This window comes from Mastomys coucha, unplaced genomic scaffold (genome assembly GCF_008632895.1).
Source record: "Mastomys coucha isolate ucsf_1 unplaced genomic scaffold, UCSF_Mcou_1 pScaffold23, whole genome shotgun sequence".
In the NCBI taxonomy this organism is placed as follows: Eukaryota; Metazoa; Chordata; class Mammalia; order Rodentia; family Muridae; genus Mastomys; species Mastomys coucha.
The window spans coordinates 38,962,072-38,976,560 of NW_022196906.1; the positions used below are offsets into that span (position 1 = coordinate 38,962,072).

A 14,489-nucleotide genomic window follows, 5' to 3' on the forward strand; every position below is an offset into this window, starting at 1 on the left:
AAAAGCAGGTGGGGGTAGAGGGTAGGGGGTGGGGACATCTTTGTGGAGATAGGAGGGCAGGAGGAGGTATGGGATGTTGAACAGTCAGAGAGTGGACTGGGAGGAGAATAAAATCTGGAGTGTAAAAAAAAAGATCAAATAAAAAGGAATAAAGGAAAAGAAAAACTAAAAAGAAAAGAAAACCAGAAAGCCATAGGAAAGGTCTGGCTATGAGGGCCAATTAAGAGGGGAAAGGGATTGAAGGCAGAGATGGCATTGGTGAAGAAGGGGGAGCTGGCAGAGAATGGCAGCAAGGCAGCTGAAAAAAGCATCCCCACAAGGTGGCTGGCTGACAATCAACCAGCCATGATATTTCAAAGGATGCTGAGTCAGCAATGTCCCAACTGGCTACTAGCAGAGGAATCAGGGGTGGGGGCTGGGGAGTGGGGAGGAAGGATCTAGGATGTGTTCATCAGGAGGCTGAAGAACAAGCTGTGGAGTCTGCAGTTTGTCCAGAGAACAAGGAATAGCAGGGTGCTCCAAGGGCTGGATCTGGGTCTGAGGAAGGCGGTGCCCCTCCTGTCTGTCAGACTGCTCTCTGATTCAGGCCAGAATACAGGTCCCGCTGGCCTTTGCGGATGGGCTGAGGATGGAATGGGAAGGGTGGTTAGGACGGTGGGAGGAAGGAGATGTGAAGGGAGAAAAGGGCATTGCAGCGCAAGGTGAGACCTCTACGCTTGGAGTCAGGAGGAGCCCAGTTGTAACTTGGCACAGACTTAAGCCAGTCACCTCCTTCTGGAAGCCTCAGCTTCCCTAACTCAGCCATGGAGGTTGCACACACACTGACTTTTGTCAAGGGTCACTGGAGTTACTGAGAGATCCTTAAATACCCCGTCCCTCAATTTTGTTCAGTTCATCCAGTGTGATAGAGAAGATCTTCAATAGTTGCTAGTGTACAGTCACATCAAGGGAATCCCTGGAGCCAGGCATTTTTCAATTGCTAAATCAAATGGCAGCTTGGTGGGAGAGGGGCTGTGGTGCCTGGCTGCATGCATGTGCCTGTGCTTGTGTGTGCACATGATGGAGGGAAACTAGAGGTTACTATTAATCAAGCAGTGCCCTATTTTAACGACTGGCTGACTGCACTGGGGCACATGAGCGGGACACCATCTTTTTCTTATCTATCTGGTTATTTGCAAATGTGGTATCCTCCATGGCTGAATCTCAGCCACGCAACTAAGAGAAAAGAGGCATGTCTCCTTTCCTCTAGTACTCTGCCTCTACATGATTGTGGAAGCCAAACAGCCTTTGAGATAGTCCCGTTATAACATGAAGAAGGCAGGGAAGGCAGGCACACGAGTAGCCTGTCCTGGGGAACCCTGGGCAAGCAGCTTGAAGAGTCTGTCAGATAAGATGCACAGTCCCTGCTGGTTCTCTAGGAGGAGCCCCCTCCAACGTCCTGCCCACCATATCCAGTTACCTCATAGTCTGGGTTGGGGACAGGTGGTGGCCGCTCCTTGTTTTGCCCTGCAGAGGACAGAGGGGGAAAGTATTGTTTCCATGCTGAATGCCGGTCTTGCAGGGAAGATGGCCTCTAGGAGATCCAACCCAAGGGAGCGCAATCCTCTCTGTTTTTTCTTCTAATTTCCTTTTCCCACCCAGCTGCGCTTCCTTTTCTCCCCTTCACCCCATCCCTAAGGCCTCCCAAGCCTTCTCATCAAGTGTGACTCCTCCATTATATCTGCAGGGGGAAGGGAGAGGAAGAGGTAGGAGCTAAAATCCTGAGCTCTCTCTGCCCACAGCTTGGGGATTGAATCTGTTTACTGCAGAGCACTCCAGGCACTGGATTGGTTGGTCAGTGTTGGTCTTCAGAGGTTTTTAGGGTGGGAGGAGAGGAACGGTTTTGAAGGGGGACCCTTGGTAGGTGATTCTGGTATCACCAAGAATGTGCCAACGAAGCTCTTTGGAATCTGCTGTGTAGACTTGGTGCCCATCCTGGCCCAGGCTAGATGTCTCCTGACCCAGTCCTATGGTTTTACCTCTGGGCCTGCCACCAGCACCAGTTCCTCGGGTCACAGGCTTGGCCTTGGCTTTCTTATTCTTGCTCCAGTAATAAACGACCATCAGCAAGCCCAGAGTGATACAGATGTCAACAATGATGATTATGGCTACTGCTGTCAGGTCCACCTCCACACAGTTCTCACACACTGCAGGAAACGGGGGTGGGGGAGAGAGAGAAATGACCCCAAAAAGATAATAAATGCCAGGATGAGGGAGAAGAGAAAGAAACAAATGAAGGCAAGCCTTCCTTAGACACCTGCAGTGCTGCATGCTGGCCAACACCGGAGTCTTCCCTGCAGTGGTATCCAATGAGAATAATAAGAAGCAATGTAGGTGATTATGGTCACAGGCTCTGGTGTCTCGGCTCCATCACTCATTAGTTGTGGAGATTTTTCAGCTCACAAAGCCTCTTTTTTTTTTTTTTTTTTTTCAGATCAACAAAATGGGAATAAAAATGGGCAAAACCTGTATGGCTGATGTGGGGATGGCAGGAAAGGATCCCATTGTATGGGCCTTGGGGGTGGAGTTCAGAGGTATAAGGCTTGCCTAGTATTCCCCAGACCCTTGGATAGCTGAGGCATGTGTAGGGATTACAAATACAGAACTTAGGCTGGAGGTGGTGGCACACACCTTTAGTCCCAGCACTCTGGAAGTAGATCTCTGAGAGTTTGAGGTCAGCCTGGTCAACAGAGTGAGTTTCAGGATATCCGGGACTATTTAAAAAAAACAAAAAACAAAAAAACAAAAAAACCAAAAAGACAAAAAAACAAAAAACAAAAAACAACAACAACAACAACAACAACAAAAACCAACCCAATAAGCAAATACCAAACACCAAAGCAAAACCTCAAACCAAAGACAAATACATGGTACTCTTATTGTCTATTGTGATGCCTGGGTTTGGGACTTTCAGGTAGTATCCCTGAGTCTCTCTGCATGTCTTTGTAATAAAGTGTGTCTCTGAATAAGTGATCCCATCAACTCATGATGGTAGTAAGCCTTGATTCTGGGTATGTTACAAGGCAAGTGACCCAAGCCTTCATCTGTGGGAAGTTGCTATTTTACACCTGGTACATTGGAAGTCACTCTGACAATTCCAGGCCACACTGTGCAATCTATTTTTCAGAAAATACTGAATGTGTGGTCCCAGGGAATCTGGGGTGGAGCGCAGAAGGAGCTGAGAGATGACAGGGTTCTTAAGCTGTTTTGGGGAGCCCGAGTTACCTCTAGCTTTCAGGTACAGATACTTGTTTTTCTTTGAGCCTTCAACATAGCAGACATAGTAGCCACTGTCCTCGACTTCCGAGAAATCCTCTAGTTCCAGCTCCTTATCATTCTGGTTAGGTATTACTTGGTCATTTTTTTCCCATTTTAAGTTGTCTTCAGTCTCTAGAGGGCATGACAACTTTACACTGGTTCCTGAGATGGAGACTTTATATTCTGGGAAAAGAGGAAAAGGAAAGGAGGTTGGAGGGGAAAATCCAGGGAAATTTCACAAATGTCAAATTAGTGCTATGAGAAGCAACTAGATACTGGAAATTACGTATCACTGGGCATTGAGGTTTGCTTGGTAAGGAATGGTGTCCTGACTGACTAGAGAAGTTGGGAGAGGGAATGTGTGAATAGATAAGGGGCAGAAAACCTTCTGGAAGTTGGCTTTAGAATATAGGCAGTAGACAGGGACTTGGGAAGGGAGGGTGAAAGTAAAAAAAAACTCCACACGAGTCCTGATTTGAAATCTTTCTAAAATAGATGGTGAGAATGTAACAAGGAAGTTCTCAGATCTTGTGTCTGATCTCTTTCAATATGTTTTCTCTATGCCACCCATTGGTCTCTATCTATCTTCTGACAGGGTGTAAATAAAGTATTGTAAACTCACGTTTCTGTGCCCCATCCTCTGCAAATGAAAAAGAAACAGTAAGAAAAGAACAATGGTTTACACTTCAATTTGAGGTAGACATCTTCTAGACAGAATAGATAACAACTCATCAAGAACTATAAGATGAGGTCTGGATTCAGCCTCCAGAGATATGCTTCTGTATAATCCAGATACTTCAAATTCAAAATACAGGAGCACGTGCTCACAAGCCAGAACTATGGAAACTAGAGCCATCAGACAGAAAACTCGAGGCCGTTTCTCCTGCTTCAGCCAGAACCATCTTCCATAGCTGTCTGTGAATTTGAATCACTGACTCTCAGGTCTATACATTTTTCATAATTTTTTTCTTTTTGTTTTGAGACAAGGTCTCATGGAGTCAAGGCTGGTCTCAACTTTGTTATGAAGCTGAGAAGGATCTTCAACTTCTGATCCCCCTGCCTTCAACTCCTGAGCTCTGGGATTCTAGGTGTATACCACTATGCCCAGTTCATGGGCTGCTGAGGATTGAACCCAGGGCTGTGTGCATGCCAGGCAAGCGTTCTGATGGCTGAGCCACATCCTCGGCCTCTGATTTTTTTTTCCTTTAAAGCAATTGAAGCTGCTTGTAATCAAGATCAAATGTCTTATTCAATAGATGTTCAATATATGTCTACATTGTCTCTGAATGACCCAAGACATTTTTTAAGTGCACAGTTTAAGAGAATGGCTCTTTCTGTAAAGAATGACTCTACACTGGATTGTCTCTGAGTATAATGGGTTCTCCATTGTTTGGTTGGTGGGAGGAGCCAGGTCTGTGGGCAACAGAAGTCCACTCTTATAAACTACACTCCTTATAACAGGCATTGTTTTTGAGGTGGGCTAGTGGTCCTTCTAGGAGTTATGGCTGGATCCTGGACACTACTGGGATATGCGAGGGCCCTGACATGACAGGATCTGAGCTGGATAGGAGAAAATGGTGGTGGGTGGCTCAGACACAGAACGTTCCTGGCAAAAGAGACAGAGTCTAGGCTATGTGAGGAACAAATCACTGAACCTCTCTGAACCTCAGTTTGTTTGTTCCTTTTTAAAAGTCTTTATTAAGACAGAGTCTTGCAATGTCACCTGGTCTAGCCTCACATGCCACCTTCCTGTCTTAGTCTCTTGAGTGCTGGGGTTACAGGCATGTGCCATGGCTCCCGGCTTCAAGTATCCTCATCAAGGGAATGGAGCTCAAATGATTGCCTCAGAGATATCTGAGAGAATCGAAGGGACCCTGAAGGTGAAGGTGGATGCACATAGCAGATGCTCATGAAAAGTGCTGCTTTTTTTGCCTCCCTTTCTTCCTGGGATCCTGCTACCATGGAGAACAGTGCTAAGCTCACACTAAGACATTTAACATCCATCTGGCTGGGCCTTCTTACACACAGATCCTGCTCTACCAGCCGCCAGCTGGGAGCTGGGCACATGAAAATAGAGGGTTACTTTGACTTAATTTTTACCATTGACATTTCCTAGAAAGCTTATGTGAATCAAAAATCATAAATAAGATAAAGTAGTAAAGTAACTATATACTATGTTTAGGAGGTTAGTTTGAAAGCATGTTAAAAAAAATAGCTTACAACCCTATTGGTCCAAATTCAATGTCAGAGTGTTGGTTTACATATGCTTATACACGAACAGGATACTCATGCTTAGAAACAGATGTGTTCGAGAAGTTTGTACACATTCCTTTTTACAAACATCCATGGCATTCCACAATGGTTAAAAAATTGAGCCTCCTATAAATTATTTATCCCTCATTGATTGGTCTGTCATTTCTAAGCCTCTCTTCCCTGATTTAGGGCAATAGTTAGAACATATATACTCAACAAAATTTTAGTACTCATTTTTCTATTCAAGTACTAACCAGGTCTGATTGTGCTCAGATTCTAAGGTATACATCTCTCTACATCCCCTCTCTCCCTGAGACAGAGGCTTCACTATGTAGCTTTGGCTGACCTGGAACTTGCTATGTAGACTAGGCTGGCCTCCAACTCAAGAGTTCTATCTGCCTCTGTCTCCAGAGCTCTGAGATTTAAGTTCATGTAGCACTATACTCATTTTATGTTTCTGTTTGCCTGTTAGTATGCAAAGAGATGTGTGGGTGCTCACAGAGTCCAGAAGAGGACAGAGATGAGTACTGAGAACTGAACTTTGGTTCTCCAAAAGAGTAGCAAGTGATCTTAATTGCTGAGCCATCTCTCCATATACCACCCCACCCCATGTTTATTCCCTATAATCAGCACATTTCTATAGAATTGCCAAATGCCATCTACTGACTTCTGTGGTACTGTGTGAGAGTCTTGGATCAATCATTAAGCCCTCACAACAAAGCTGTAGATTGTTTCTACTTTCACACAATGATCAAATAGCACAGATATTAAGTAAGTTATCTATTATCACCCAACAAACAGGAAACTGAGTCAGGATTCAAACATGGCAGTCGAGCTTCAGGGGAGGATTTCTCCCCTCTGCCTCAAGCATCCTTTCACCCCAAAGTACAAGCACAACCTTTAAAACGCAGCTCAAACCACCTCTCCTTTGTCCCCTGCCTTAGCTCCGTTTCACAGAGTTGGCCATTCTTTTTATATTTCATTTTTCCTTCTGCACGTACCCATTGTGTGCAACTCACTGTAGCATCAAATATTTGTGTCTCTTACAAGATGGTTGGCTTCTTGAGGACAAAGAACTAGCAAAACTTTAATATTCTGTTCATTTATTTACTCACTCAGTCACTTCATAGAGCATCCTACCATGGGCCAGGAACTAAGGGCAGGCAAATGAAATTCTGTCTTGGCTTTCAAGGAACTTATGGTTCATATAAAACCAAGCAGAGGGTCCGACCCCTGTCCATCTGTGTACCTTTCCCTAGCAGTATGCTCAGGGAAGCACACAAGCAGACATGGAAGACTACATCTGAGAGAGTCGAATCTTCTTACCATGGTCCTCGGTATCTGAAAGGGAAGCAATACCATGCTGTTAGTAACATTCTTATCAGTGACTAAGACCCATCCTGCTTCCATGGGTTAAGGGCCTTTCCTCATTCTTAAGAGCACAATGTATCTTGAAGTTCCTTTGATTGCATATGACAAGCTGTTCAGAGTCTTTTACATTCTATACTCTATATCTGTCCGATATGTATAAAATGGCTGACAGGGACACTAGGTATACAGTGAAGGGGAAGGATCCTGTCACAGTTGTTGCTTTTGAACACAATGTTGCTTCTCTGTTTGGAGGTGCTGACTGAACAGAGAGGTTTCCAGGTTTGGGATGGCCTTGACTCTATTTCCCTGCCTAAGAAAATAAAGTTCAGGCCATGTAGACACCCACATTCAGACTATGCAAGCACATGATTATGAGTGTGCACCCAGATGACATACCAAAGCTTAACCAAGGTCACTCTATGCACGCATTCTGGCCAATCTCACATCCTCTACCAACCTCATATCAAACAGGAAAGGCAGAAGAATGAAAACCACTGATAGTACTTTTTTTTTTTTTGGTTTTGTTTTTGTTTTTTCAAGACAAGGTTTCTATGTATAGCCCTGGCTGTCCTGGAACTCATTCTGTAGACCAGGCTGGCCTCGAACTCACAGAGATCTGCCTGCCTCTGCCTCCTAAGTGCTGGGATGTGCTACTACCCCTGATGCTTTTAACTGTTTGTTTATATGTGTATGTTAGTGTTCCTGTGAGCATCTGTGTGCACACGCATGTGTGTGTGTGTGTGTGTGTGTGTGTGTGTGTGTGTGTGTGTGTAGAGGTAGACATTAGGTGTCTTCTTCAATAGCTCTCCATCTTATTGCTTTTGAGACAAGGTGTCTCGCTGAACCTGGACTTTCATGTCTAAGCTATACTGGCTGCCAGGAAGCCCCAGGGATCCTCCTGTCTCTGCCTTCTCAGTGCTTGGATTGTGTCTGATTCTTGTCAGGCAAACATTTTACCAACCGAGTTACCTTCCCAGCTGTACATTAAGCTTTTTAACAATTTTAAATCATTCAGACCCATCATTTCTTGCAGTCTCTTGGTTCTATAACCTGGGGTACATCTAAGAGGCAAAGGAGGAGAAAAATCTTTCACTGCTGTCCATGGGATGTCTAAGGGAAGGCTTGACCAGACTGTTCTCCAAATATGGTCAGTTCTGAGAAAGGCGTTCTTAAATGATTTGGCCATTGAACAAATGCCATGGCCCATATGCACACAAACCTACATGGCAGAGGCCACTGTTTGTTCATCGATATGGTGTAGCATGTCATGCCCACAGTTCGCCTAGCCCATATAGTGTAGAGAGTTGTGTCCACTGTTCACCTAGACTATAGGGTGTAGACTGTTGTGTCCACTGTTCACCTAGACTTTACAGTGTAAAGTATTATATCAAGCCTACAGAGCTCTGCAGCATGTAATTATACTGCACAGACAATCACAACACAAATGGTAAGTGTCTGTGTATGGACACACAAAACAGATACAGGTGATGGGAGCTTTCCAGCTCCACTGTAATTGCATAGGATCGCTGCTGTATAGATTGTCTATCAGTTATAGACTGGAGCACTGTTATTTAGAGTGATGGCTAAATCAAGAATCCTGGCATGACCTTCATAGCAAAGAAAGAAATCATGTCTTACCGTCCTGGCAACTGCCAACTGGAAAACAAACAGTAGAAACATCAGTTAGTAAGTGCTGTGAATGCCTGAAATTCCAAACAAAAAGAGTTGCGCTCCTGTCTGACCAGAACTGGCATCTCAGGTCCTTTCCACCCACTGTCACATAACAGTCATTTCTATACCATAGGAAAGGACATTTCCTACAGGGATCAGGCAGAGGATCCCAGCCAATTCAGGAGGAAGCTGGACGAGGAAACAACTAGCATTCAATGTGAATGCACGGTGTTTAACAAATAGAGGTTTAAAAAGCTGAGGCTCCTTTCAAGAAAGAGCTACAAAACTTTGTAGCTGTCCCTCCATTTTGAAAACTGTTCTCTGACTTCAGACAGAAAACAAGCCCTTGGTGGGTGCAGGTGTTAGGATTCTTTCTCATTCTGTCTTTGATGAGCTCAAAATTTCCATTTGTTTTCTGCTTGAGACAGAGGTGGGGGATATTAGAAAGCCCGACTACTCATCAACTAGAGCCTATGCATGGAACTATCTTGGGTCCCCTCACTCAACACTGACTTGGGCCTGTCACAGAGGCCAGTTCCCCTGCACTGCCCCAGTGTTTTGTTTATGAACAGGCTCAGCGTAGGGTGAGGCGTTCTCCCATCCCCAGAGCAGACAAAGGAAGTATCTACAATGCTTGTGTCTTTAATATTCTCCTTACCTCCCTCTTCCCTCTTTATTCTTCCCTTTATTGTGTTTGTTTACATTTGTTTATTGTGTGTGTATGTATGCATGTGTGCTACAATATTGGGATGTTAGGGGGAAACCTGTAGGAATTTCTTCTCTCCTTTCACATGTAGGGCCTGTCTGGGAAAGGAATGCAGGTTGTTGTCAGCCTTGGTAGGAGGCACTTCAGCCACTGAACTATCCCATCGCTTTTCTCTGAACTATCTTTTCTTTCTTAAGTTATCTTCCCTTTCTTTCTTTCTTTCTTTCTTTCTTTCTTTCTTTCTTTCTTTCTTTCTTTCTTTCTTTAATTTAAGGGATTGTACCATTAATTCCATAGACCTTTAAGAAAATGCCTGACTGTTTCTTGCAGGAGTCATAGTCTGCCCCTTGAGACACAAAGTATGTTTCCTGGACCAGTCGCATATAAATAATCCCAAAGCTTGTTCGAAATATGAGATGTTGAAGGAGGTGATGGCACAAGCTTAGAATCCCAGCATTCATGGGGCTAAGGGAGAAGGACACAGCATTTAAGACCAGTCAAGCTAGACTGTCTCATGAGCCTCTGTCTCACAAGCAGCCAACCAACTCTCCCAGGACCCCCAGTGAAGGTGTGTGCATAGTCAAGCTTGAGAAACCCAAGGTGAAGCAGGAAATGGAGGCACAGTGGCTTTGGTTCTGAGAGAGGATCCCAGCTATGGCGATACAGTATTCTCTAGGTCTTTGATATAAAACTGTCATGAACCATTTGGCTCACAAAGTGCATGTAGCCCTCCTGAGCACAGGCCCTGTAGACAGACATCCCTGGTTTCCCAGATAGACTGCCAGAATTGCTGTTCAACAATGAATGATTATTCTATTGTGCATGACAACTTCATCTGTAAGACAGGGGCCGTACCACCTTTCTCCCATGGAAGAAGTAAGGATCAAATTGATTAACCCTTGTTTCTTCATGCAATGCATACACTTAGCAAAGGGCTGTGTGTGTGTGTCTGTGTCTATGTGTATGTTTTTGTGTAATTCCATGTCTGTGTGTCTCTGTGTGTATGTGTATGCCTGTGTATGTGTGTATGTGTATCGTTTATGTCCTATGTGAGCTCTCAACTATTTACCAATGACATCCTACCTTACTTCAGGAAAAGGACAAACTAGTTGGAATCTCTTGGTCACTTCCAAAAGACTGGAAATTAGAGAGTGTTTGTCTGAAAGATACTAAGCTGGAATGAGCCTGGGTCTAACTATTGCATCTCCCCCAAACCAAGAGAGGCACTATCTCTGTTTATTCCTTGTGTTAGTTTTAAGTTCTAAGCATTGCTAAGTTTACAGACTGATGGGCTCATTCTCCATGACCGACAGACCTCTTCTTTTAGTGGATGTAATCCACCCAACTGATTTCTTTTGCTCATCCCCTGAACTGTCTCCCTGCACCTGGGCCACATTTCTTTCCTGTCTCTGGCCCCTGTACCCCCTCCCTAACGGCTTCATCAACAACAGTTCCTTGAATCTTCTAGTCACTGAGGCACCAGCTGCATCGGGCAAGACCTTGCAATGGCCTGGGAAAGCACCACGCTTACATTCCCCCCTACTCACCTGCTAGAAGGCTGAGGCCCAGGAAGCCCCAGAAAGCGTTCCACCGCATCCTCTCAGAATGCTTTCTCTACTAAGATGGCGGACACATCCAGCTCATTACTTCTGAAAAACAGATGAAATTTTCAACAGACTTGCTGCATGTAAAGACTCTGTATCACCGTTTGCCATAATAGGATGAAAAGGGGGGGGCACTTTGCAAGGAGAGACTTACCATTTCTGAAGAAGGCACCAGGAGCAGGCAGGGGAGGCAGATGTCTGAACCTCTCACAGGAAGTGCAGAGGAGACTCAGGGCCCGCCTGCTCCGCACGCACGTCACTTGGAAATGTTCAAGGCAGAAGCCTCCACCTTGGTTAACTGAGGAAATCCGGGCCTCATAGCCTTCCCATAAGGATGAACAAGGGGGGGGGGGTGCGCTCTAGCAAGCCCCGGAGAATGCTGTGAAAAACACCTACCTACCTGTGCCCTGTGCAAAGCACCTCCACACCGAGGGCGACTTTCTTATGCATAACCCCTCCAGCGGAGGCAGGAAACACACACAGACACACAGATACTCAGTATCTGCCTTCTTTTATGGTGCCCTTGGGTCTGAGCAGCAGGACAGAGCCGAGCCATCTCATTAATAATCTTGGAGGGACTTGGTTTATTTTCCTTCTTTCTTTGAGACAGGATTTTAGCATGTAGCTGTCCTGGCCTTTGATTGCACATGCTGGGCAGTTGCTGGACAATGAAAGAGCCACACAGCTCCTTTCTATGTCCTGACGCTATGCTAGGGGCTTAACTCATGTACTCACTAGGGTAGCTTTTAGCATTATTATTTAAAATCTAGCAGAAGTACTTTCTGAGTTATAAGCAACCATCTTTTTCTTTGTAAAAAGTTTATTGGTTTTACTCTTTGATAATTTCATACACGTATAACAGGCTTTTTGATTTCCCTTTCTCAAGTCTTCTTACCTTTTTTTTTTTTTTTTTTTTTTTTTTTTTTTTTTTTTTTTTTTTTTGTGGGGTTGGGGGGGCGTTTCTCTGTGTAGCCCTGGCTGTCCTGGAGCTCACTCTCTAGACCAGGCTGGCCTCGAACTCAGAAATCTGCCTGCCTCTGCCTCCCAAGTGCTGGGATTAAAGGTGTGCACCACCACTGCCTGGGCTGCTACATTCTTTTTTTATTAAAAAGTTTTACATTATTTATTTATTTACCTATTTATTATATGTGTATATGTGTGGGCATAGACATGCCACAGCATGTGTGGAGTCAGAGGGTAACTTGAGGGATTCTCTCTAACATGTGAGTCCCAGGTTTCAGTTCAGATCTTTAGGTTTTTAACCACAAATAACTTTATCTGCTGAGGTATCTCTCTGGCTCCGTTTCTGATATACCTACTGGGTTTAACAAGGGTTATCTGTGTGACTATCTACTGGAGCCTGAAGAGCTCCTCAGAGGGTACCGGACTGAAGAAAATTACTGCCTTTCTTCCAGAATCCATCTACAACCTACAGTTCAACAGAAAGGCTTAGGGTCCCATAAGTCCCTCCCCAGTGCATGATTGACTGTTGCTAGGCCCAGTTGCATGTAGATCCCCTGCTGGCAGCCACAGCTACTTTAAGGTCAGGTCTGTGTGGGGGTAGGGTGTGAGAGGCCTAGAAGGCAGCTTCACAACCCTTCTCCCTATTTCCTATTCTTACATTCTTTTTGTCCATCCACATCCCCAGATAAGGGATAGTATCAGGACTCAGTACCCAGAGGGCCCTCCCTCTTCTCAGAGGACAAGAGGAAGGAGGGATGGCAGAGGGGCTCTCTGAGGGAGGAGACTTTGAGGAGAGGGAGGCTGTGAGTGGGATGTAAAATGAATAAATTGATGGAACTTTTAAAAAGACCGGTTCATGTATGTATGGAGTTTGAGTGTGCGGACGTGTGTGGTGATTGTGGAGGCCAGAGGTGGATAGTAAGCTCTCTTTCTTGATTCCTTTCTATCTTAGGTTTTAGTTGGGGTCCCCTTTCTACTTTGTTTTTGAGTCAGGGTCCTCTTTCTGCCTTGTTTTTGAGTTGGGGTCTCCTTTCTGCCTTGCTGTCTCACTCTTTGGCTCTTACTCCCCTCAGACATCCCCAATACATCTCTCCCCTCTCCTATTTTTCTTCCCCCTGTAACCCTCTGAGTTCAGTTACCACTACCTAGTTACCAGAGCTGCAGTGAGCTCATGAGTGCAGAGGTCATGCTGTCCAGAGACAGCATTTTATAGCTCTCCTCCCTCCTTGTGGTTCTTATGTTCTTTCTGACCTCTCTTCCTCAATGTTCCCTGGGTCCTTGGGGGGTTGAACTTGCGTTATGAAGTTGCTGCCAAGTTCCATTTTCCATGGATCCATCCCACCAACATGATTCCTTAAGGTTTTTAGATGGGAAAAGTTTAGTTATGGAAGTGATACATCATTGCTTCTCAGACTTTAGGCTAACATCAAGTGTGGATGTAATATGTATGCATATTAAAAACAGTGAAGAGCATATGATAAGAAGACCACACGTACTCATCCCACCCCCTACAATTTCTCTCAGGGGCAGAACTACCTTAACAGACTCCTTCCCTCTGGGCTTATCTTTACATCTCACAAAGCGCACAGACATCTTTTGAGTTCTCTGGAGAACGACCTTGAGGTGGAGATCTGTGTGCAGGTGGCTCATGGGAATGCAGGACACCTGCAAAGGAGGGAGGGAAGCCATATGGCAGAGAAAGCCAACTTCAGAGAGAAGCAGTTCAGAGACCTCTGCCAGTGCCTCTGTGTGCTCACTGTGATGAGCACAGTGTTTTCCTGAATTATGGCAAAGGACACGTTACCCAGCAGTCGGATGTAAGCTGTTCCTAGGAAGTGGTGTGGACTTGGGTGAGGCAGCAGGCTCTCCTGAGGGTGATACCTGTGGCCTGGCTGTTTGCCACTCTCAGGGGACAGCAGTCCTATCCGCTGAAGGTATGAGGGTCCCTGAAGGGGGTCCTAGGTGGTGTCACTAGATCCAGTTCACGGTGGCACTGCTCTACCATCTACTTTCCCTCATCCTCAAGCAGCCCTCCCCCCCCCCCTTAGGATCTTATCGATCCCTTTCTTTTTTTTTTTTTTTTTTAAAAAAAAAGATTTGTTTTATATGTATGAGTGTTTTTGCCAACATGCATGTCAGTACATCATGCATGGGCTGTACTCGCCAGAACAGGGCATCAGATCCTTGAAGATGGAGTTACAGCTGTTGTTAGGTGCCATGTGGGTGCTAGGAACTGAATTTGGGTCCTCTAGATGAGCATTCAGTGCTCTTAACCTCTGAGGCATCTCTCTAAACAGAACTTTCTTTTCTTCTATTTTTGTCTTTTAAAAAAAGATTTAGTTATTTATTTTATGTATATGAACACACTGTAGCTGTCTTCAGACACACACCAGAAGAGGACAACGGATCCCATTACAGATGGTTTCAAGCCACCATATGATTGCTGGCAATTGAACTCAGGACCTTAGGAAGAGCAGTCAGTGCTCTTAGTCATTAAGCCATCTCTCTAACTGGGCAGTGGTGGTGCATGCCTTTAATCCCAGCACTTGAGAGGCAGAGGCAGGTGGATTTCTGAGTTTGAGGCCAGCTTGGTCTATAGAGTGAGTTTCAGGACAGCCAGGGCT

General features: G+C 45.1%; 1 protein-coding gene across 2 annotated transcripts; it reads right to left on the reverse strand.

The window, feature by feature from the left end:
- Positions 1–88: 88 nt before the first annotated feature.
- Positions 89–11,270, reverse strand: Cd3e (CD3e molecule). Of its 2 annotated transcripts, none has more exons than XM_031345169.1 (9): positions 11,057–11,270; positions 10,846–10,944; positions 8,560–8,577; positions 6,877–6,891; positions 3,920–3,937; positions 3,265–3,480; positions 2,019–2,186; positions 1,460–1,506; positions 89–622 (listed from the first exon to the last, which is right to left on the reverse strand). In XM_031345169.1, the coding sequence occupies exons 2-9, from the start codon at positions 10,892–10,894 to the stop codon at positions 566–568; spliced, it is 588 nt and encodes a 195-aa protein (XP_031201029.1). In that variant the 5' UTR covers positions 10,895–10,944; positions 11,057–11,270; the 3' UTR covers positions 89–565. The 2 variants fall into 2 exon arrangements, with proteins under 2 accessions (XP_031201029.1, XP_031201028.1); XM_031345168.1 differs by having other exon boundaries at positions 10,846–10,947; positions 11,057–11,268.
- Between the last annotated feature and the right edge of the window lie 3,219 nt (positions 11,271–14,489).

What these genes read in the sequence shown, in the direction of transcription:
- Cd3e (XM_031345169.1), bottom strand. Translation starts at nt 10,894, where the DNA reads ATGCGGTGGAACGCTTTCTGGGGCTTCCTGGGCCTCAGCCTTCTAGCA. An exon ending in TGCTGGTGGCAGGCCCAGAG is followed by an intron (nt 1,507 to 2,018) that starts GTAAAACCATAG and finishes TGTCCTCTGCAG; the next exon opens with GGCAAAACAAGGAGCGGCCA. An exon ending in TCCCCAACCCAGACTATGAG is followed by an intron (nt 623 to 1,459) that starts GTAACTGGATAT and finishes TTCCATCCTCAG; the next exon opens with CCCATCCGCAAAGGCCAGCG.